The sequence below is a fragment of the Carassius gibelio genome, chromosome A24, assembly GCF_023724105.1.
Source record: "Carassius gibelio isolate Cgi1373 ecotype wild population from Czech Republic chromosome A24, carGib1.2-hapl.c, whole genome shotgun sequence".
NCBI lineage: Eukaryota > Metazoa > Chordata > Actinopteri > Cypriniformes > Cyprinidae > Carassius > Carassius gibelio.
The window spans coordinates 15,924,908-15,949,851 of record NC_068394.1 but is presented as its reverse complement, the minus strand read 5'-3'; the positions used below and the strand labels follow the sequence as shown (position 1 = coordinate 15,949,851).

The 24,944-nt window shown below is 38.4% G+C and overlaps 2 protein-coding genes across 5 annotated transcripts in view; one reads left to right on the top strand and one right to left on the bottom strand.

Annotated features, from left to right (window-relative positions):
* Nucleotides 1-4,542, bottom strand: part of znf271 (zinc finger protein 271) — an 11,494-nt gene extending 6,952 nt beyond the window's left edge. For 3 of the 4 annotated variants that reach the window (XM_052542327.1, XM_052542330.1, XM_052542329.1), the window contains exons 1-6: nt 4,401-4,542; nt 3,016-3,095; nt 2,548-2,661; nt 2,193-2,474; nt 799-1,227; nt 432-719 (exon numbers count right to left, since the gene is read on the bottom strand). In XM_052542327.1, the coding sequence (XP_052398287.1) occupies nt 432-719; nt 799-1,227; nt 2,193-2,474; nt 2,548-2,647 (1,099 nt within the window). In that variant the 5' untranslated portion in view covers nt 2,648-2,661; nt 3,016-3,095; nt 4,401-4,542. Of the gene's footprint in view, nt 1-431; nt 720-798; nt 1,228-2,192; nt 2,475-2,547; nt 2,662-2,878; nt 3,096-4,400 lie in introns of those variants that run through there. The other variant, XM_052542328.1, reaches the window with a different exon arrangement.
* LOC127946048 (cullin-2-like) lies at nt 4,517-24,944 on the top strand. The gene is made up of 21 exons (XM_052542331.1): nt 4,517-4,660; nt 5,827-5,968; nt 6,662-6,764; nt 6,838-6,932; nt 7,984-8,089; nt 8,235-8,317; nt 9,215-9,311; nt 9,848-9,958; nt 10,073-10,235; nt 10,327-10,451; nt 10,567-10,674; nt 13,197-13,256; nt 13,385-13,513; nt 14,788-14,874; nt 15,067-15,219; nt 15,886-15,963; nt 16,095-16,161; nt 21,967-22,169; nt 22,258-22,359; nt 22,437-22,553; nt 24,273-24,944. Exons 2-21 carry the CDS (start codon nt 5,850-5,852, stop codon nt 24,402-24,404), a joined length of 2,238 nt encoding a protein of 745 aa, XP_052398291.1. The 5' UTR covers nt 4,517-4,660; nt 5,827-5,849; the 3' UTR covers nt 24,405-24,944.

Genomic DNA, 24,944 nt, shown 5'->3' with positions numbered 1-24,944 from the left:
ATGAAGACATTTGTTATTTTGAATATTTTAATTTGCGAATTCATTTTTATAATGAATATACATTTTTCTAGGCATGCAAAGCTCTTAAATAGTTGATTACATTTTATAAAAAAAGACTACAACTCCAATGGAATAGGAAATATTTTATATTAACACATTTTGTTATGTAGAAATGGAGTAAAAATATGTCCTGCCGCGTTCACACTGCACACGTCTGCAGCGCTTTAGGAGCATTTCAGAAGCAAAGCGACTGTTTTCTGCACGCAATCTGACGTTTTTCTTGATTCTTTTGTGCTTTTTCTTCATTTTTGAGGTTCTACCCTGGTTAAGTTGTATAATTGTGTTTGTTTTGTTCATTTTAATCGTATTTATTGTTGTGTTTATTGCCATGGCTGTCTTTGTTGTGCTGTAGCATATACGCAAAATCTCACCTGGATGAGCGACTCGTTGGTGCTTTATCAGCGAGAAGGAGAGAGAGAAGCTGCGGTCGCAGAGCGTGCAGGGGTACGGTCTCTCCTCGGTGTGGTGAGTACGGTGGTGTTTTCTGAGGTTCACCGCTTGGCTGAAGTGCTTGCCGCACTGGGAGCACTGGAAGGGCTTCTCTCCGGTGTGAACGCGCAGATGGATCCGGAGCTTCGCCTGCTTGTGAAACCTCTTCCCACAGTGACTGCACTGGTGCGGCTTGTTCAGCTCTAGAAGAGGATTCAGCGTTTCAGTGCCTGGGAGGAGGAAACAACAGTGTGTCACTTGGACGGTATCCTTGTAGAAACTGTGATTACGGGAAGGTTTTCGACTCACCCTTTTCAGCAGAGTTGTGAGAGAGCTCAGATGAAGGAGACGGAGCTCTCTCGGCCTCTTCGTGATGACTTAGGGAAATGTTTTCATTAGGAGCTTCAGTTTCAATATCGTCTGCTAGGTCCAGAGAGAGAGGTTCACTGCCGTCCTCAAGTGCGGCGGTTTGTAAGTGCTTGTGTAGATCTTCAGAGGACACAAAACTGCAAGACCTCTCGCCGTCACGAGCATCCAGAAGGTCCATGTCCTCGGAGTCGGAGAAGGTCTGATCGGGAGACACGAGGCTGGACGGATGTGTGACGCTGCTGACGCAGTCGGGACAGCGGTGGGAAATCTCTCCGGTGTGTGTCAGCTCATGGTCCTCCAGCTGGCACGCGAAATTCTTCCCACATTCAACACAAATTAAACACTTACCCTCTGTACTAACATCCTGACCTGCAAAAGGAGAGGATACTTGAGTTTGATCAGAGATATGTAGCACTGCATTAGGGACTCATCAATGGATGCTCTGCAGTGAATGGGTGCCGTCAGAATGAGAGTCTGATAAAAACATCACAATAATCCACAGCACTCCAGTCCATCAGTCTTGTGAAGAAAAAAAAATCTGAAACAAATCCATCATCAAGACATTTTTAACTGTGCTTCTGTCCTCGATCCATAATAACTCTTCTTGCAGTAAAAACAAAAACAAAACTGTCCACTCCTGTTGTCTCTAACATTGTTTAGAAATATTTTGGACTGTTTTTGCTTATAAACTGTGCTTGATCCGTGCATTTTTCTCCCCCTGATTCAATCCAAACCACTTTTTTTCACCGGAGGAAGCATTTTTATGGATTATGGACTCCATAAAATTTCAGAAGCAACTGCTTCAAGTTTAAAATGTCTTAATAATGGATTTATTACAAACACTTTTTGCTTCACAACATGTTAATTGACAGACTTGTGCTTTATGTATTATTACATAACTTCATTTATAGAATGTATATTATACAGATCATTGTGATGTTTTATGCTCATTCTGACGGCACCCATTCACTGCAGAGCATCTCAAAATCTGCTTTCTCTCCCAAACTGATCTGTTGCAATAAAGAATCAAACTCATCCAAATATATACAACATCTTTTAGCAAATTTGCATTTGGGGTGAACTCTTCTTTAAGCACTGATCTCTGTGTTTATATCTGGACTATGTATTTGGACATAAACTGTAATCGATGTTTATAAAGCGGTCTGTTCTGATGGGATGAGCTATAATAAACTCCATCAGTAGTTCCAGGTGCTTTTATAACCTCAAGCAGGTTCACACGCACCACAACAAAAGGCTTTTGGCAGTGCATTTAATTTTGGACCTAACAAGACAACGTATTGTAGTTTAACTCAGTGCATGGCAGCGTCTCACACCTTGATGAAATGCACGCAGATGTCTCCTCAAGGAGGACAACAGGGCAAAGTTTTTCACACATATGGCGCAGTGAAAGGCCTTGGCATCCGAGTGGACGATCTGATGAGTCTTGAGGTCTCTCTCGCGGGTGAAGGTCTTCCCACACACCACGCACTCAAAAGGCCTCTCTCCCGTGTGAATCCGCACGTGCTCGGACAGATGCTGGATGCGGGAGAACCCTTTCCCACACTGAGAGCACCGGAAAGGCTTGGCTCGGGCTGAGAGACTCTTCCCATGCTCGTCTGAGAGGAAGTTGACAGTGTTTAGTTGTCTCTCTCAGCATGTGTATATGTAATACAAACCCTGTTTTCTCACCCAGATCACCAGGAGCAGCTGAAGTGTGCAGATCCTCTCCTGAATCAGACCCCTGGGCTTCAGAGCTGTGACCACCGGCTGACCTCAAGCTCAGATCCATGACTTACTGAAGATCTGGAGGGAAACACAGCTTTATATTCTTATGAGAAGTACTATGACATTAAATAACTGTGTTTATCATGTGGGATTTGGATGGCACTGCAAAATACTTAGAATAATACCATGGTATTAACATCCTTATCTATTTGAATTTGTTTTATTATTTGGTATTGTCGCAGTATATTGTATTGTGTCTCTACGTGATGAAAACACGGCTGCAGACTGAACGAACCTCCTTTGGGTTCATCTCGATTTGGTTACACGTCAACACACAGTAAAGGTGCATTAGCTGTAACTCAGGCGGATGAAACAGACAAATAAACATCAGACTGAGACACAGAGACACAGATGATGCAGAAGGAGCCTCACCTTTCCTGCGTCTCATCACACGATTATCAGGCACGTCCACACCGACTGACAACCCGGAAATGACTGGAGGCGAGTTGGACCTTTCAAAATAAAAGTCAATCACAAAAACAGTATATATATATTTATTTTTATATAAACATACATACATTAGAACACGTTTATATTCATTGTAATCTTGCGACAAACATAAAGGAGGTCTTGGTCACAAACATTAAAAAAATGTTTAGGCTTCAATTTTATTACATATTATAACAAATAAATCAAACATAAAGATAGATAACACGGCTAATTTAACATGCAAAACATTTTTGAATATCTGAGGGGGTTATATATTAAAGCTATCGTTGGTAAAGTATTGTGACACTCTAAAAGTTTATTTATATATATATATATATATATATATATATATATATACACACACACACACACACACACACACACACACACAACACTATGCTCTTAATGTTAACATTGAATATCAGTCAGAGGAGCAGAAATATGAGATGTATTTTACAAATGAACAACCTTGGTCTAGTTCGTCCAGTCAGAGGCAACAGCTTGACCTCTGTGTCATGTGAAATTGTATGCTGTATTTTGTTTGTATGGATAATTGTGTTTTTATTCTGTGCACTGTTCTTAAGGGACAGATATTGTTATCAGAAAGGAAATTAATGTAAATCAAGTCATTGATTTTTGAGAGCCTGTGATCCTAATGAAACGTTTAGCTGGGTATTACTCCCAGTTTCTCTGAAGATATTAGACTTCCTCGTTGTGGCAACAGATATATAGGCCTATATAATTTCAATGAAAGTCTGTAATGAATGAAAGTAATGTAATTACTGTACTCGAGTATCTTTTTGGTTGCACTGATGTTTTACTGTGTATCAAATAAACTTTATCTCCCTCTACGTCACTACATTTTTTAACAAGTAACTAATTTTACTTAATATTATTTTATACTGAAGAGACTTGTTGAAGGATTTCTTCTAAAAAAATTTTTTAGGTGTTTTTAGAATTTTTTTAGGTGTTTTTAGAAAATGTTCTAGTTTTTCACTGCCATGTCTCTTTGACTAGTGCATATTTGAGCCTGTATTTAGTCTAAGATAAAAAAATACTTCAGCACTGTTAAAACCAGACACTCTTTTAATCGAGTTTTTTTTTTTTTTTTTTTGGATTTGGTTAATTGTAACTTTGTTATTGCAATAATATCGAGTCCACAACGACTCTTCCGTCACGATAATGTCCGCAAACAGCTTCCGTACTTCTCGCTCATACAACCAGCGAAAAAGAGGAGTCCGCTGAAAACAGACACGAATCACGATCACTAAGTTTAATCACACCATAACCCATTCATACATAATATATATGTAAGTTCCTAAATAAACCTGTATTAAACGTCTCGTGTAGATCTAAGTCTGTAATAGCTGTATCCGCGCTGAAGCGCCCTCGCGCCCCCCTCCAGCTGATGCAGTGGTGCAGTCCGTGTGAGGCGATGGCAGAGGTGTAGAGCGAGAGAGAGGAGCCCAGCGTCCCGACAGCGTCCCTCCAGACCCCCAGCAGCGACACACCGAGCCGAGGACAGCGCACCCGGAGCCGCCCGACCCCCGGAGACCCGCCGCTCAGCAGGGCTTCCTCCCGACCCCAGGTGTGCGTGTGACCCGCGGCGCTCGAGTTAGCTCCGGCGCTAGCCGCTAACACTGTCTCTGTCAGACACACACTTGGGCTTGTTTACTTCACACACGGCTCTTATGAAACAGATTCAGATCACCAGCAGCCTCTGTGTCCTGTTCGGGTGTATCAGCAGGCCACTGCAGGTCTGGGGTGACTCTGTTTGAGATCAAGTGTCTGTGATGGGGATCTGCTTCGGCTAATCATGGAGATATTTCTGTGTTCATCAGCTGACATTTATACTCAGATGTGTTTTGACAGCTGTGACACTGAGGTTAAGTTCATCTGTACTGATCTCTCTGTGTTATGACAGTTACTCTAATACAGTTAGGCACTAGTGAGAACGGGGAGGTTAAATATATATGTGTGTGTGTGTATTTATATGGAAATAAACACTGAAAATCAATTAAAAAAAATCTGAATCCATTCAGTTCATCTTTCAGAAGTTTTGGAAACGCATGGATTTTATTTATATACCTTTATCTTATTTATTTATGGGTCAAAGGCTAGACAAACACAACTAATTAAACTGACAAAAGTGATTTATGCCAACAAAGTGTCTACTTTAATATTTAGAATATTATTGGTCAAAATCAGTGAAATAATGTTCCATCGTTATTCAGCTTGTTTATGTAAACCTGTAAATAAAAAAAATTAAAATTGTACTAAAAACCCCTTTTTGTCTTTTACCTTTATATTATTAATTAGCTTGTATTTTGATATATTTTTAATATTTTGAATTTATTTTTTGTTACGTGCTTTTTTCCTTTAGTTCTACTTTTAGTAAATGTAGTACTTAGATTACAATTCATTTTGCCTTTGTTTACATTTTTTGTTTTACTTTTCAATATTTTTAGTTGAGCACTGAAGAAAGCATGAGCTGAAACACCCGCTTTTTGGTCTGTTTTTAAGACTTTCTTTGCCCTTTTATCACCTTGCAGATGTTAAATTAAAGTATTTTTTTGTGATAAACCCTTGTCAGTTTGTGAACATTGTTGTTTTTTGGATGATGCACCTGCGAACAGATCTTTTTGGAGCGCATGCAATAGCTTTTTTTGCTAATAGTTTCAGTTAGCAGTAAGAGCACTAAAGGGAATGCTATAATGAATTGACTGTCGGTGTGTTTCTGTGTCTTTCCCTCAGATAAAGGCGAAGCCACACGCACCATGTCATTAAAACCGCGGGTGGTGGACTTCGACGAGACGTGGAACAAGCTCCTGACGACGATCCGAGCGGTCGTGATGCTGGATTACGTGGAGAGAGCGACGTGGAACGACCGCTTCTCGTATCCTGCCCTCGTGCACACACACACACACACACACCTGTCCCCATTCAGATCATGTGCTGTCTAGCTATAGCTTCCTTGTTTTTTTATCTTCCTTTTTTTAAATATATTTTAAGAGCATGCAAAGCCATATTTGTTGGTTTTTAACCACTTTATACAGTATATACACCACCGATTAAAAGTTTGAGGTCAGTAATATTTCTAAAGAAATGTATAGTCAGTAAAGACGCATTAAAGTTGATCAAAAGTGACATTTATAATGTTACAGAAGATCTCTGTTTCAAATAAATGCTGCTCTTTTGAACTTTCTATTAACCAAAGAATCCTGAAAAATAAAATGCATCACAGTTTCTACAAAAATATGAAGCGGCACGACCGTTTTCAACAGTGATAATAACCAGAAATGTTTCTTGAATCACCATCATCATGATTTCTGAAGATCGTGTGACTCTGAAGACTGATGAAGCAATGATGCTGGAAATACAGCCGCACATCACAGAAATAAATTACAGTTTAACACAGGTTCACATAGAAAACAGTTATTTTAAATTATAATATTTCCGATCAAATAAACACGTGCTTGGTGAACATAAGAGAGACTTCGCTTCGCATCACGTCTTATTGACCCCAAACTTATAAATAGTAGTGTAACGTCATGTATCCTTCATTAAATCTCCTTGACGTGAGCTTTAGGGACATCTATGCGCTGTGTGTGGCGTATCCAGAGCCTCTAGGGGAAAGACTGTACTCTGAGACGAAGGTGTTTCTGGAGAATCACGTGCGTCAGCTGTTCAAGGTGAGACCGGTTGACGCTCGGGGATCGAGTCGGTGTCACTACGGTGTAACTGTGTTGTGTGTGTGTCTTACAGAGAGTCCTGGAGTCGGAGGAGAAGGTTCTGGTGATGTATCACAGACACTGGGAGGAATACAGCAAAGGTGCTGAGTACATGGACTGCTTGTACAGGTGAGTTTAAACAGACCGCACTTTACTTCCCTTCAGGTCGTTCCAGTCCAAACCTTCTTTCCTCCGTTGAGCACAAAAGAAGATATTTTGATGATTGTGTGTAACCAAACAGTTGCTGGTAGCCAGTGACGTGCACATAAATACTATGAGAACCGTTTGGCTTTGTTTTTTTTTTTTGTATTCAAATGAGAAGAGAAGGTTTGGAACAACCTTCAATAACCATTATTTTATTTCATTTATTTTATTTTTTATGCATGGTTGTTGTTCTTTCAGAAGTGTGGGGTCTGTAACATTTTTTGAAAGAAGTCTATTCTGCTCACAAAGACCACATTAATTTGATGACGAAAAAAACAAAACAACAACAGAAAAACAGTAGTAGTGTGAATAACTACTGCTATTTGAAATATCTTCTTCTCTAGTAATTTATTTTTGTGATGCTCCGCTGTATTTTCAGCATCATTCCTCCAGTCTTCAGTGTCACATGATTTTTCAGAAATCAGAATAATATACTGATTTGCTTTTGTAACAAGATAAAAGTTTTTACTGTCACTTTTGTTCGAGTCAATAAAAGCGTTGGTTTCTTTAAAGAAGTCTGACGTGACGGACCCCCAACTTTTGTTAATCTACTGTAGTTTTGTGCACTTTTGATGGAACAGACGAGATATTAAAATCACGGTTGATGTTGCTTTCAGCTCAGTAGGAGCTGCTCAAATGGCAGGTGAAGCATTGCATTGTGGGATACAGTATTCACTGAAGTGTGCTTGCTGTATTCTGCACATTTTGGCACACGCAGTAGTAGTTAATCCGGTTATTCTGTGCACGCTTTGCATGATGCATTGTGAACATAGTCTCGAGCGTTTGTGCTGAGAAATAGATGTTTTAACACAATACTATTTTAATTGAGGCTTTGGTCAATTTCTGCTTAATTTCACCATGCTGGACTGAACCCCATCACTGAAAACAAGCAGCTATTGATTTGACATCACCTGTGGCTTTATTGTGCATCACAGACTCAACTACAGTGACCTGATGTTCCCTGTTTTACCCACAGGTACCTCAACACACAGTTTATTAAGAAGAACAAGCTGACCGAAGCAGACCTGCAGTACGGATACGGAGGAGTGGATATGAATGAGCCCTTGATGGAGATCGGAGAGGTATGCGTGGTTTCATCAGGGACGTGTGTTTACAGTGTCTTAACACACACTGGATGTTGAGCCATGCACAAATGTCAAATCGTGGTGTTTATTCTTTCCTGAACAGTGTAGTGGTTTATAATTGATGTTTTTGTTGTGTTTTCAGCTCGCTCTTGACATGTGGCGTAAGTTAATGATTGAGCCGCTTCAGCCGATGCTGATCGGGATGCTTCTGAAAGAGATCAAGAAGTAAGTCACACCTGAAGACTGAAGGAAATACATGCAACACTTTTAATTTCTTGCAATAAAATTTGTAAAAAAAAAAAAAAAAAAAAAAAAAAAAAAATATATATATATATATATATATATATATATATATATATAACATTTCAGTAGAAAATAAAATCAAATTGATTTATTATTTTGTTTTTATCAACCAATATTGGATATTTTAATTGTTTCAACTATTTTAAGACTTTGGATCATCTTCTTAACACTAAGGTCTAGTAATGAATTACGGAAAATATTTATTAGTACAGTAGCTCAAACAAGTGCTACTTATGTATAGTTGTTAGTTGTTATTGTGTATTAATGAACAAAGCATTTACGGTTTGGTTTAACAAAATAAAACTAAATAAATACAGGCTTTTCTTCTGCTGGTTTGGTTCAGATTTGTACTTGAACTAGCCCTGCTACCACAAAAAATACAATTGACTCATGTAATCTTTTAGTTCAATAAATAAGCTTTATTATACCACAAATTTCCAATTATATTTAGCAAAAACTACTATCTTAACAAATATGAAGGTCAAACATTATTAAAATAAGACAAGTGAACAGACAGTAAATAAGAACAAATGAACAAACTGCAAGCAATAGCACGATTGAAAATAGAGCCTTTTTTATGAAAAACAGCATTTCAATCATTTCACTGGTTTCTGCTGTAAACAAAGCAGAGCTGCGCTTATGAACACTAATATGTGATATACAGAGACGAGATGAAAAGAAAACGCCATGTAAACTTCTCTAAAGACGGTTTCATGCAGAGGAAAACCTCTCCTCTTTGCGTTCAGCGTCTCTTATATTCCAGTCTACACTGTTTGAGAAAGCATTTGCAGATGAATTCAGTTTGGATGTTGTTTCCAGCGACCGATGTGGGGAGGACCCAAATCAGAAAGTAATCCACGGGGTTATCAACTCCTTTGTTCATGTTGAACAGTACAAGAAAAAGTTTCCTCTAAAGGTGAGTGTCTCCGTCTGGATGCTATTTCATACCTCACCTTTTGTTGTGCAAACATGAAACTTCAGTAATTTGTAGGAAGGTGTAAATGTCTTTGCTTTTTTGTACACTACTGTACTATCCAAAAGTTTGGGGTCAGCGTTTTTTGGAAGGCAAAGCCGTTTTAATTTAGCATGGATGCATTAAATCAATATTAAGTGACAGTGAATGCTTTTATAACGAATAATGGTTTCCATAAAAATACTAAGCAGTTTTCAACACTGATAATAATAAATGTTTCATAAGCAGTAAATCATCATATTATTCTGATTTCTGAAGATCATGAAGACTGGAGGAATGATGCTTTGACTGATTTATAGAAATATATGACATGTTAAAATATACTCAACTTAAATAGAGTAACTGTATTTTTGATCAATTAAATGCAGTCGTACAAAAACATGAAAACATCTTTCCGACCACAAACATGTGTGTACTTATTTGCATGCCTGTCATCAATCATGCATCTCATTTGGAGGCCACACCCCTTTCTTCCCCAGTTTTATCAGGAAGTCTTTGAAGGACCGTTCCTGACAAAAACCGGAGAGTATTACAAACAGGAAGCCTCCAATCTCCTGCAGGAGTCCAACTGCTCCCAGTACATGGAGAAGGTGAGGTCATTCAGTCCATTTCACACATTGCTGGTCGAAGTCTAGCTTTATTGTGATCTTAAAGAGGCTAAATCGACTCCGCTGGCCAGTGGTTGATGCTCTCTGATCCGGCAGGTTTTAGGCCGGTTGAAAGACGAGGAGGTGAGGTGTCGGAAGTATCTGCACCCCAGCTCGTACGCCAAAGTCATCCATGAATGTCAGCAGAGGATGGTGGCCGATCACCTGCAGTTCCTGCACGGAGAGTGTCAGAATATCATCCGACAGGAGAAGAGAGACGGTCTGAAGCTTCACTTGCGCCTCACGGGTTCATGTTTGTATGCATGCGTCTCATAACTGCAGGACGTCCTGATTGGTCTGTTTGGTTTCAGATATGGCGAATATGTACACGCTGCTGCGAGCCGTGTCCAGCGGCTTACCTCACATGATCCACGAGCTCCAGGTCCACATCCACGACGAGGGTCTCCGAGCCACCAGTAACCTCTCTCAGGAAAACGTGAGTGTCCAGGGTTATTGGTAAAAATACTAAGTCTAAAAGCTGTGTAGCTATAAAAACGGCTTATTTGTACATAGCAGTAATTGCAAGTTTTCCTCTGATGTCTTTCCTGCAGATGCCAACGCAGTTTGTGGAGTCGGTGTTGGAGGTTCACAGTAAATTTGTCCAGTTGATTAACACAGTGTTGAATGGGGACCAACACTTCATGAGTGCGCTTGATAAGGTACTCTCACAAGGATTTACTTGTGTATCTACAAACATTTAGACACTCACTCATTACTCTTTTCCATATTTCAGAACGATAGGAGATACATCAGTTCTCTGAAATAATACAAATGCGATTATGGAGTTTTTAATATAACATGATATAATATAATAGTAAAAACATAATTTGAAACAAATGCAAATCATTAATATATGATATAATGTAATCTAATAAATTACATGATGGTAAAAGCATCAATATTTTGAAACAATACAAATGTGAAAATGGAATTATTTATATATAATCAGAGATGTATAAAGTACTAGAGAACCATACTTGAGTAAAAGTACAAGTGCTCTATCAAAAAAGTGACTTGAGTAGAAGTAGAAGTGCTCTTTAAGCACCACACTTAAGTAGAAGTACTAAAGTATTCAACATTTTTTGTACTTAAGTATTGCAAGTAGTCTATTTTAAAATTTACTACTCAAGTACTGAAAGTAAAAGTAGAAGTATTGTGTTATGTAGCTATTAAAGAAAGTAGTCAAAAGTTTGAACATATTGTTTTTACTATTTCAAATGATTAACCTAAAGGACGATCACAATTCCTTTGACTGTAACTTCTTGTAAACAAAAAAGGGTTACTAGGGTTAGTTAGCCCAATTTGCAAAATTATGTCATTAATAACTTACCCTCATGTTGTTTCAAACCCGTAAGACATCAGAGGGTCATTTAGAATTTTTTGAAGCATCGAAAATACATTTTGGTCCAAAAATAGCAAAAACTAGACTTTATTCAGCATTGTCTTCTCTTCCGTGTCTGTTGTAAGACAGTTTAAAACAAAGCAGTTTGTGATATCTGGTTCGCGAACGAATCATTCGATGTAACCGGATCTTTTTTAAACAGTTCACCAAATCGAACTGAATCGTTTTAAACAGTTCGCGTCTCCAATACGCATTAATCCACATATGAATTAAGACGTTAACTTGTTTAATGTGTCTGACACTCCCTCTGAGTTAAAACAAACCAATATCCCGGAGTAATTAATTGACTCAAACAGTACACTGACTGAACTGATGTGAAGAGAGAACTGAAGATGAACACCGCGCCGAGCCAGATAATGACTCGTTCACGAGTCAAGAACCGTTTCTGTCCGATTCGTGAACCGATGAGCTGATGATACTGCGCATGTTTGATTTAGCGTGAAGCAAACCGACACACAGAGCGTCTGGAAACGAACTGATTCTTTTGGTGATTGATTGTGAACTGATTCTGTGTTAATGTTATTAGCCCAGGTGCAGTCAACGCCAATGACGCCATTGCATCGAGCGCAAAAGAATCGGTGAACTGTTTTCTTCAACTGGTTTATTGAATCGAACTGTCAGAAAGAACTAACGTTACTGGTCATCCGAAAACCGATGCAACCGGTTCTTGACTCGTGAACAAGTCATTATCTGGCTCGGCTCGGTGTTCATCTCTCTCTTCACAGCAGTTCAGTCAGCACGCGCAGTCTCGCTTGATTCGCTCAATGATGTGCCAGCTTCATCAAATCTGCCATCTACAGTTCTGGCAGTGGTTTGTAATGGAATGATTCGTAACATTATTATAATTGTAACGAGTAACGATGCAGCACATAAAAAAAATATCGGAGTAAAAGTATTAAACTCAGCGAAAATATGTACCGAAGTAAAAGTGGAAGTAGGAGAAAAAAATAATACTCTAGTAAAGTACAGATACCGCCTTTTAGTACTTAAGTACAGTAGTGAAGTAGTTCTACTTCGTTACTATACATCTCTGTATATAATATAATGTAATGTAATTTATTATAATGATATAATAAAGCTAAAAATATCATTACTTTGAAACAAATGCAATAGCAAATAAAGTAATATATAATATAATATAATATAAATGGTAGTAGAAGCATCAATATTTTGAAACAACTGTCTGAATAATTTTTGGTTGATTATAATCCATTACATACCTTCTTATGAAAGTTATCTAACATTATCAAGATGAATTTGGTCTGCCACAGTTTAACTTTGAGTTCTTGTCATATTTTATTATCATCTTCTAAACTATAGAGAATAAACTGTGATAATGTCAAATGTTTAAGGTGTCTGAATAAATTTAGGTTTGACTGTATCTATTTAATAAATTAAGTGACCCAGCTAACATTATACATACATACTCTTTTGGTTTCTGTACCCAACATTAAATTTTTTTACAAATGCAATAAAAATATCGGTATCGGCAAGTACCAAAAATAAAAGTATCGGTATCGGGCGAGTACTCGAAAAAGGTGTTATCGGTGCATCCCATATAATATAATGTAATGTAATGTAATGATATGTAATATAATATAATATAATATATAAAAATAGTTGAATCCATACTTAACCCTGCATCACTCTTCTGTCTTTAGTCCAGTAGAGGGTGTCTGGGATTCATGAGGCTTCGGCCTCCGATTCATGTTATTTTTTTTAGAAACACTGGAGTTTGTGGTTTGTGATTTATTAATTTTTTTGCTCATTTCCCTCCAGGCCTTGACTTCAGTAGTGAACTACAGAGAGCCCAAATCCATCTGCAAAGCACCCGAGCTGGTGTGTAATCACTGTTTATCCTCAGCTACTGCCAGCGTTAGATCAGGATGACTCAATAAACTCTGAATGAAGCTAATGAACATTAACACTGCTCTTCTTCTGCCGGTGTTTCTCGTGCTGTGGCACAGCTGGCCAAGTACTGTGACAATCTGCTGAAGAAATCTGCGAAAGGAATGACGGAGAATGAAGTGGAAGACAAACTGACCAGCTTCATCACGGTCTTCAAATACATAGACGACAAAGATGTGTTTCAGAAGGTGAGGCCTTGACTTGATCTATCTACATAGTAGAAGGAGAACAGAAATCAGCTTAAACCAGTCTAAACCTGTTAGCTGGTGTCAGCTGGTCTTCTTGTGACCATGCCTTTAGCTTTTTTTATAAGTTTGGTTTTCGAATGCAAGCTAAAACAACAATATACAACAATATGCTCAAACAACCATGATGAACATGCTAAAACATAGTAGAAACATGATAAAAACATGCTAAAACAATGATTAAAAACAAGCTAAAACATGGTAGAAACATGGTTAAAAAATGCCAAAACATGGTAGAAACATGATTAAAAACATGCTAAAGCATGGTAGAAACATGATTAAAAACATGTTAAAACATGGTTAAAAAATGCCAAAACATGGTAGAAACATGATTAAAAACATGCTAAAACATGGTAGAAACATGATTAAAAACATGCTAAACAATGATTAAAAACATGCTAAAACATGGTAGAAACATGATTAAAAACATGCTAAACAATGATTAAAAACATGCTAAAACATGGTAGAAACATGATTTAAAAACATGCTAAACAATGATTAAAAACATGCTAAAACATGGTAGAAACATGATTAAAAACATGCTAAAACATTGTAGAAACATGATTAAAAACATGTTAAAACATAGTTAAAAAAATGCCAAAACATGGTAGAAAAATTATTAAAAACATGCTAAAACATTGTAGCAATGTGTTAACATGTTAGCATTGTGCTAAAACATTCAGCAGTGCTAAAACGTCTTAGCAGCATGTAATCAACATTTCGGAAGATATTAGAAACTTGTTGAAAAACATGTTAGTAATGTTAAAACTTTAGCACATGTCTGTTAAAACATGTTATAAACATTCTAACAACGTAAACATGTTAGGAATATGTTGTCATTGTGCTGGAAATGTGCTAAAACATGTTAGAAAAGCGTAAAAATGTAAAATCATTGGTGACTGAACTGGTTTTTGGGGGTAATGAGGTCAGAGGGGGTCTGAAGGGGTCTGAATGAGGTTTTGTATGTTTCCTCTCTTTAGCAGACAGCAAAACCGTTAACCTTAAACTTTTAAAACTATTTAAAACTTCCGGACCAGGCTTTGTCAAGCCAACATCAAAGTTTGTCACTAAATGATTGATTGATTGATTGATAAATGTGACTCAACGTTTTTCCTTTTGAGATCTTTTTACATTTTGTGTCTGGTGTGGGTGGTGTTTTCAGTATTTTGTGGGTGATTTCTTGTTTTTCTCTCTTTTTAACTGTGGATTGTTCTTAGTTTTACGCCAGAATGCTTGCGAAGAGGTTAATACATGGACTTTCGTTATCCATGGACTCCGAGGAAGCCATGATCAACAAGCTGAAGGTACAGCGAGTCTCTCACACAGCCGTCTCTCTTGAAAAGTGTGTTAAAATGCTGACAGATGTGACTCATCCTCCATAATCGAGTGTTCGCTCACTGTGGGCGCCACAGCTTTGTCATCATGTAAGCCGCGGATGGGACTGATGATGGGTTTGTGTGATTAAAGCTCTCGTTTCCCTGCCCTTTGCCTCGCAGCAAGCGTGTGGCTATGAGTTCACCAGCAAACTGCACAGAATGTACACTGATATGAGCGTCAGCACCGACCTCAACAACAAGTTCAACAACTTTATCAAAACCCAGGAGACTGTGGTGGACCTGGGCATCAGCTTCCAGATTTATGTGTTACAGGTAAGAGAGAAGGAGAAGCATTCACTGTTTTGAACAATTATTTTGCCACTAGTTACAGACATGTATATTATGTTGAGAAGTGTGTTATAACTTGTGTAAATAATCAGATTTATAGTTTCTGTTAGATAAAACAGGCCAAAAAATAATAAAAATACAAACCACATTTACTGAAACAAAGTTTTTTTTATTATTAATATGTAAAGAAATCAATTGCATGATATGCTGATAAATAAAAAATCTAATAACACATTTTATATCAATTATATTTCATGTCAATTATTATATAATGTATGATTAATTATATAATAATGTTATATAATATAATATATATGTGTGTGTGTGTGTGTGTGTATGCTATTAATTCCAAGTATATAAATAATTATAGTAATTATTTAAATAATTAAGTGTCATTAAATTATAAAACAAATTAAATAAATTCTGAGATCACCACTGTTTTATCATTTGATCTATGAGAATGACTGTCCACATTTATATATTGAGGGATTTTGATACTTATTTCAAACCCAAAATTGTAATCCAAACTTAACGGAGGTCATTGACATATAAAAGTTGATAAGTGGTCATACAACAAGGCATTATGACTGTACCATTAGTGCGGAAGCTACAGTAATGTAAACTATGTGTTGATAATGCGTTGTGTTTTAGGCAGGAGCGTGGCCGCTCACACATGTTCCCTCGTCCACGTTTGCCATCCCGCAGGAGCTGGAGAAGAGTGTACAGATGGTAAGCTGCCCTCACAACAAGCTCCAGAACACGATCTGTCACGATTAGAGGCGAAGACCAAAGCTTCCCTCATGTGAAATCCCCCTCATTTCATTCTGAAAGTAGGTGACGCTGATTTCTTCTTTCTGCAGTTTGAGTTGTTTTATAACCAGCACTTCAGCGGAAGGAAGCTGACCTGGCTGCATTATCTCTGCACAGGTAAAGACAGTCAGATAGAGACATACACTACACTTCACACGTTTGCCATTCTTTGCCATTCTTTTACGCTGAGAGGACGCTGGCGCGTTTTGGCTGCCGCTTCTCACTCCGGACGAAAAAGTTTGTTTGTAACAAAAACGGTTTTACCTACTGACTTTGTTTAGTACCGGTGGTATCTGTTCCTACCTCAAGATCTGGATTGTGTCTTTGCCTGGTCGCCGCATCTGCTGCCCGTCACGTTGTGATTCTGCTGTGCCCATCCCCGCTATTTTCTGCTCGAGCAGTGGATTACAGCCCGGTTACTGGCCGGCCTGCACTCCGGAGCAGCCTGTCAGCTATGCGGCTACTACTGTTTATGACTTTCCTGCTGGCCTTTCTGTCATCTACGGCTCTGACCATGGCACTTCGATACACGTCCTTGCAGCTTCTCAGATTTAACCACCGCGCACCTCCTTCACTGGACATCATCTCTACTCTGCAACAACACTGTCTTCTTCGTCGTCGCCCTTATATCCACCGAGGCTCCCGTCGTAATCTTCACTACTACTTCAGTGCCGAAAACAGTATTCCATCTTTCTGGTCCGGCCGAAGTTCACTCCAGCCTGGAAACTGGCGCAACAACAACATCCGCATACGTCATCCGCGCACTCTTCACGCGACTTCATCTAACCTCCTGCCCGTCTCAACTTCCGCCATTTGGATTTCAAAACAAAAGCCTCTTAAGACAGCGCTATTCAATACAAGATCACTCAACAATAAAAGCCTGCTCCTCTGTGAATTCATTACTGACAATAAACTGGATTTTCTCTGTCTTACCGAAACCTGGCATAAACCTATGGATTACTTTGCATTAAATCAGACCACCCCACCTGGATACTCCTTCATTGACAACCCCCGTCTGGACCGGCGAGGTGGTGGCATCGCAGTTATTCACCGCAGCGATATCTCCATCCGCCCCATCCCCATCCCGGCTGTATCCTCATTTGAACACTTGGCTTTCAGACTTCCTGGTTCCCAATCACTCACTGCTGCAGTCATCTACCGCCCTCCCAAACTTTGTCCATCATTTCTTTCTGATTTCACAGACTTCGTAACTCAGCTGTCTTCCATTTCTCCGTCCGTTCTCCTCATTGGTGACTTCAACATTCATATCGACTCTCCGACAGCAAAATTCACATCTGACTTTTTTGACATTTTAAACTGCCTCAACCTTACCCAGCATGTCACCTCACCCACACATAATCATGGACATATCTTGGACCTGGTCTGTTCCACACCCTCCCTCACCATACATAACCTTTCATTGACTGACCTCACAATTTCTGATCATCTGGCCATCACCTTGGATGTCATTACCCCCTCTCCTACCATCAAACACACAAGAACAATTACATTTCGAAACCTGAAATCTATTAGTCCCATCTCTCTCAACTCATCCATATTCCATGCCATCTCTACTTCTTCACTTCCCTCCGATCCGATTGCCTCTGATCTAGTCAATTTCTACAACCACACACTCTCCACCTGCCTCAACCAAATAGCCCCTCTTAAAACTGCCTCAGTCTCCTTCTCCACCTCTGCTCCTTGGTACACCCCAGATCTTCACATTCTCAAAAGACAAAAAAGACAACTTGAAAGGATCCATAAAAAATCCGGTCTCACTGTCCATGCACAAGCCTACAAACACGCCATAACCACATACAATTCTGCTCTCAAAACTGCCCGGTCCAATTTCTACTCACAACTCATCCACTCAAATTCTTCTAACCCCCGCACATTATTCTCCACATTTGCAAAACTGACCAAACCCAAGGACAATATAACCTCCACATTCACTATAGACAAATGCAATAACTTTCTGTCATCCTACCATACCAAAATCCATACAATACACTGTTCACTAGCATCCACTTCCTCCGCTTCTCCTCCTTCTGAATATCAACTCCCTCCGCTCACACACCACAGCTTTTCCTCCTTCTCTCCACTGTCTCCCTCTGACACCTCCAAACTCCTTTCGACCATGAAATTCTCAAACTGCCAGCTTGACCCGATCCCTTCTCCTCTCTTCAAAAGCTGTCAAGAAACCCTTATTCCTCTCATCACCATCATCATCAACACTTCCCTTACGTCTGGATCTGTTCCATCCCCGCTAAAACTTGCATCCATCACACCCCTCCTGAAAAAACCTGGCCTCAACCCTGACAATCTGGATAACTTCAGACCCATCTCCAATATTCCGTTACTTTCAAAAATCCTGGAACGAGACGTAAACACACAACTCCATCAATATCTCCACTCCTCTCAACTCTTCGAAACATTTCAATCCGGATTCCGTCCACACCACAGCACAGAAACAGCCCTTCTTAAAGTCACAAATGATCTCCTCATTGCTGCCGACTTTGGTTTCATATCCATCCTCCTTCTCCTCGACCTCTCCGCTGCATTTGACACTATTGACCATACTGTCCTTCTCCATCGTCTTCAATCTATTGGCATCTCTGGTACAGCACTTCGCTGGCTCACATCTTACCTCTCTGATCGTCACCATTTTGTCTCTGTTAATAACTGCAACTCCCACACCTCCCCTGTCACCCATGGCGTCCCCCAAGGTTCCGTTCTCGGCCCCCTCCTCTTCACCATCTACATGCTTCCCCTCGGTCAGATCATCCGCAACCATGGACTCCAATTTCACTGCTACGCAGATGATACCCAAATCTACTTTTCCACCAAATCCATCTCCCCGGCTATTCTCTCCACCATCACCGATTGCATTTCTGACATTAAAGCCTGGATGGACAATAATTTTCTTAAACTCAACAGCAGTAAAACAGAACTCCTTATCACGGGCCCAAAATCTCTCCTCTCCTCTATTCAGAACTTTACTCTCCTTATCGACGGACATATTGTCACCCCCTCCCTCTCTGTCCGAAACCTTGGCATCATAATGGACCCCACCCTCTCATACCGAACACACATCAACCATATCACTAAACTATCCTTTTTCCACCTCCGCAATATTGCCCGCTTTCGCCCCTCCCTTACCTTGGCAACAGCTGAAATTCTCATTCATGCATTCATAACTTCAAGACTTGACTATTGCAATAGCCTTCTATACGGACTTCCTACCAATCAACTACAAAAACTGCAATACATCCAAAACTCAGCTGCCCGCCTCCTAACCCACACCCGGTCAAGAGAACACATCACCCCCGTTCTCCGTCAGCTCCATTGGCTACCTGTTCACTATCGCATTCAATATAAGCTCCTTCTCCTCACCTATAAGTCCCTCCATAACCTGGCCCCACTCTACCTCACTGAGCTCCTGGAACAGCACCAACCCACCCGCCACCTCCGTTCAGCTGGCACAAACCGCCTTGCTCCGATCGTCCGCACTAACCGACGGACTTTGGGGGATCGAGCCTTCGCTATCACTGCCCCCACCCTCTGGAACTCACTCCCTACATCCATCAGAAACTCGGACTCACTGCCAAACTTCAAATCAGTACTCAAAACCCACCTGTTCAAACTAGCTTTTCCCTAAACCCTTGTTGTTTTGTTTTGTTTTGTTTTGTTTGTTTCCCCATGTGAAGCGTCTTTGAGTGTCCAAAAAAGCGCTATACAAGTTTGATGTATTATTATTATTATTATTATTTTAATGCATTTTTTGCATTATTTTCTGCATTTATTTTGACTTTATTTTTTTTGCATTAATTATATATGTATATAATAATTCTTTTTTTATTATGTATTCCTGTAATGGCATAGCTCAATAAAAGTATTAACTTTTTAAAAATATATATTTTTACAATTTATTTTATAACCTTTTCTGATTCTCAAACTGCCTATCAGCATTAATCAGCATTGATTGAAAACATCAATATTTTATTATTTCATGCACAAATTCTCAAAACGCTGGCGAACCAATATATGTATATTAAAATTTAATTAAATGTATGCATTTAGCAGACGCTTTTATCCAAAGCAACTTACAGTGCATTCATTTTTTACCTATCATGTGTTCCCGGGGATATATAAGTATATAAGTATAAGTATATATAAGGGATGCTAATATTTTTTCACTAATTAATTGTAATTAATAACATATATCAGTGTTAACTGAGAAAGCCTCACAATTAGTTAAATAATTATATGAATTTTTATATTAGGAATGGAACGGATTAGGAAAATGGCCGAACATATGTTCTAGAAATATAAGCCACGCCACATCGCCCAGCCTTGTTGCATAGAACTGAATAAAAATAATATAATTTATATAATATAAAAGTCATAGAATATAATTTTCTTTTTTTAATTTTTTTATTTTTTTATTTTATTGCCTTGTGTTTTTTAAATGCAGTACTCTGTAATTAAAATTACTGAGTTAAATTAAAAAGTCTTATAAAATGACTTTATATTATTTAATTAAAACATTTTTAATAGTTATTACAAAGCATTATCATTTTCGGTTTCGGTCCAGAATTGTCATTTCAGTGCATCCCTATTTTAAATGCTTTTTATAGCAAACTGTTTTCATGTAAATCTAATTTAAATGTAATAAAAAATGTATTTATACTAAATTAATTTGGAATTTGCAGATCTAGTATGTTGCATATTACATTTACTTTCATTTCCGTTCACTACACCATCTGCATTCCTGATTTTGGCGCAGAGGTAGCTGGCGTAGAGATGAATCTGATGCATGAGATAATGCTGTGGAAGTCTGATCCGCACGTGTGGTATTTCTACAAAACCATAGCCAATCCTTGTCACGGTTCAGCAGCAAGAGTCAGATTATCACACTGAGCTGTGACAGAGGATCCTGATTAATCCTGAACACAGCAGGAGAAGAGACACACAGACTATTGACAGATTCGAGCAGAACATTAAAACCATCACAAACACACCTGAACTAACAATCAACAGAATACAGTTAATGAAAACGGTTTATTTTAGCTCAGTGCATTAACTAATGTTAACAGATATATAACTTTTGATCTTAAAATATATTAGTAAATGCTGAGATGAACATTAAGATTGATTAATGCTGTCGATGTATTGGTCATATTTACTAATGTCGTTAACTCATGTTAGCCTTATTGTAAAGCGTTACCTTCTATTTTTAGATAATCATTAAAGTAGATTAATATTAGGGCCGTTGATGGAGTACATTTATTTTAAATGCATTACATGATATGCTGACTAAAAAAAAAAATTATACATTTTACTTAATTGCATAAATCAGTATTAACTGAGAAAAGCAACCCAAAATGATCTATAAAAAAAAAGTAATTATTAAATGAAAATTAAATGTAGAAATCTTCACTATTTTTACATTAAAACATATGAATGCTCACATTTATATAAAAGGAGATTAGTTCTAATTTTACATACAAAAGTCATTTACATGTTAAAGTCTTTAAGGTGCAGTTGCAAAAACAGCCTATTTTTTATAATGGTCAGAGAAACAACATCGATGTGACCCTTAAACCAGTCATTTGAAAGCTGAATAAATTATATTTCCATTGATGTATGGTTTGTTCGGAGGATAATATTTGGCCGAGATACAATTATTTGAAAATCTAGAATCTGAGAGTGCAAAAAAATCTAAATACTGAGAAAATCATCTTTAAAGTTGTTGAAATGAAATTCTTAGCAATGCATATTACTAATCAAAACTGAAGTTTTGATATATTTACAGTAGGAAATTTACTAAATATCTTCATGGAACATGGTCACATATTATACAGATTTAAGTTAACAAAAAGTAATTAGTTTTATATCAGCGCTGGTTGTTGTTTCTGTCAGGCGAGGTGAAGATGAATTATCTGTCCAAGCCCTACGTGGCGGTGGTCACCACTTATCAGATGGCCGTTCTGCTGGCCTTCAACAACAGCGAGACTGTGAGCTACAAAGAGCTGCAGGACAGCACGCAGATGAACGAGAAGGAGCTCCAGAAGACCATCAGATCCCTGCTGGACGTCAAGATGATTGGACACGACTCGCAGAAAGTCAGTCTGAGATCAGCCAGGTTTGACGTTTAATCAAACCGTTAACTGATGTATCATAACTAGACTCCCACTGTCTCCTTTCCTCCAGGAGGAGATCGAAGCCGAATCCACCTTTTCCCTAAGTCTGAGTTTCACCAGTAAAAGAACGAAGTTCAAGATCACAACATCGATGCAGAAGGACACGCCGCAGGTACAGAGTCTCATGCAGATGTGATTGTGCTGTGTGTGCAGTCGTAGAAACGCTGTGATGTGATCTGTGTGCGTCAGGAGCTGGAGCAGACCAGGAGCGCCGTGGATGAAGACCGGAAAATGTATTTACAAGCTGCTATAGTCAGGATTATGAAAGCCAGGAAAGTGTTGAGACACAACGCCCTCATACAGGAGGTGAGAGGACAGATTCTGCTTCAACCTTTGTGTGTGTGTGTGTGTGTGTGTGTGTGTGTGGTACCTGACACAGAGATCAGATGCGGAGAACACCAGGAAACAAATTCAGTCCGTGCAGATCTGTGCAGATAAGAGCACACATGTCAGGAATGAGAGACTTTGACATCGACTGTTGTCTGAACATGTCTGTGTAATGAGCTGTTACACCAGAAAACTACTAATGTAGACTGATTTAACACACACACACACACACACACACACAGTTTTTCCCCATAAAGAGGGAACGCTGCACATGAAACCAGCATACAGGAAATTAAGATAAGTACAGCGAATACTACAGTGATGTTTATCTGCAAATGTAGTTTAGAGTTGTTATTGATTTATCTTTAATAAGGTTGTTATTATTACAGATTTTGTTTGGTATTTTTAACATTAGTGAGACTTTATGGGTTCGTTTTTTCTTCTGAAAGTATCAATGCAACTAAATTAAGACATTAAAACTAAAATAAAAATGTGATATATGTCCACAAAACCAATCGTAAGGGTCACTTTTTAAAAATTTAGATTTATGCATCATCTAAAAGCTGATTAAATCATCTCTCCATTGATGTCTGAGATACAACTATTTGCAAAAACATCAAAATACTGAGAAAATCATCTTTAAAGTTGTCCAAATGAATTCTTAGCCATGCATATGACTAATTATAATATACTTTTGATATATTAACGACAAACAATATGTACTCTCTTAATGAAGTTGACATCGTTTCCACTCTAATATTACACAAGTCTTTAAAAGTTGTTTTTGTTCGTTCTCTATGTATTAAATGCTTAAGCTCGTTCCCACCACAAGACAGAGAAAAAACACTTTTTTTGTCTCGCAGTTTTCAAAGTCAGAATTGTAATATTTTTAAAGGTTATTGAATCTCACAAATTCCGACTTTCTCAGAATTGTGAGAAAAAAAGTCACAATTCAAGTATTGTTCCATAAAAAGAACACAAGTAATTTGATCAAAATAAATAAATTGATCAGATTAGCCAAAGCTGTGGTAATGACATAAAACATTTCTTCATTTCTTCATCTAGTCATGACAAGACAGTGTCTAACTCTTCTCAAGAACGTCCGTGTAACCAGAGATTATCATCAAGTCTACAGACAGACACCGAAAGCACAGAACATTATGATCGGAGCATCAATTCAACTATGCTACTTACTAAAACAAAATAAATAAATAAATAAATAAAATAAAAGTGGAGATGGGTTTTAAGGGTCTGTGAAAAAAAGTCAAGAGAAAATATTAATATAAAAAAAATAAAAAATGTTAACATTTACAGAATGTGGCATTATTACTCTTTCTTTCTAATCGTGCGATTAACTGTCCATTTCACTAAATGTAGTAATTTGACAGAAATTGTCATGTGTAGTAATTGTTGTGGAAACATTATGATATTTAAATATTTTTCTGCTCTCCAAGTCTGCATTATTTGATCAGAAATACAAAAAAAAACAGTGATATTGTACTGAAATAGTACATTTAATATTGAAATAACCGTATTCTGTAATTTTCTGTAAAATGTCATTTATTCCTGTGGTGCACTGCTGAGTTTTTAGCATTACCGTTCGTGTCTTCTAACATCCGTCTTACACACTGCAGTAATGATCACAGCAATATGAGCGTGTGCTGTCCCTAATTTGTTTGTGTGTGCTTCTTCTTTCAGGTAATCAACCAATCCAAAGCCAGATTCAGCCCGAGCATCAGCATGATCAAGAAGTGCATCGAGGTTCTTATCGACAAGCAGTACATCGAGCGAAGCCAGAGCTCCGCGGACGAATACAGCTACGTCGCTTAAAACATTCATTTCATGAAAGAGAATAAAACACGCAGGACAGCGTGAGCAGTAGACATGTCTTTACTTTCGGCTCTGGCTGGCCATCGGATCGAATCGGGACTCTGTGCCTCCGTTGTTAAAAAGGGCCTCGGTGTAGCTGGACAGTCATAAAGCCCCCCATCCCGCCCCCTTCTGATTTCTGCTGTTTACATCACCAGTGCCACGCCCAGGGCGTCTATGAGATAAGAAAATGCCTATAGCTACTCGAGCGTTAAAGGATAATACACTTGTAGACGTAATCGTACGAGAGAAAGCGAGCGAGTGAAATGCATCACATAGAGCAGAAGAAGTGAAGTGTTTGAGAAACGGCCGAAAAACAACCACGCTTTCTTCTCTCACGTTGCAGTTGTTGTGTGTTTTTTTTTTTATGTATCAAGGTCAAAGAACTATTGTAATAAAACCGGTATGTTGATCATTGCATTTGCTTTCAAGATATAAACAAACAAACATGAGGTGACAAACACGATTCTGCTGCTTGTCAAATAAACAAATAAAAAAACA

What these genes read in the sequence shown, in the direction of transcription:
- LOC127946048 (XM_052542331.1), top strand. Translation starts at nt 5,850, where the DNA reads ATGTCATTAAAACCGCGGGTGGTGGACTTCGACGAGACGTGGAACAAG. An exon ending in TTGGACACGACTCGCAGAAA is followed by an intron (nt 22,170 to 22,257) that starts GTCAGTCTGAGA and finishes CCTTTCCTCCAG; the next exon opens with GAGGAGATCGAAGCCGAATC. An exon ending in TGCAGAAGGACACGCCGCAG is followed by an intron (nt 22,360 to 22,436) that starts GTACAGAGTCTC and finishes TGTGTGCGTCAG; the next exon opens with GAGCTGGAGCAGACCAGGAG.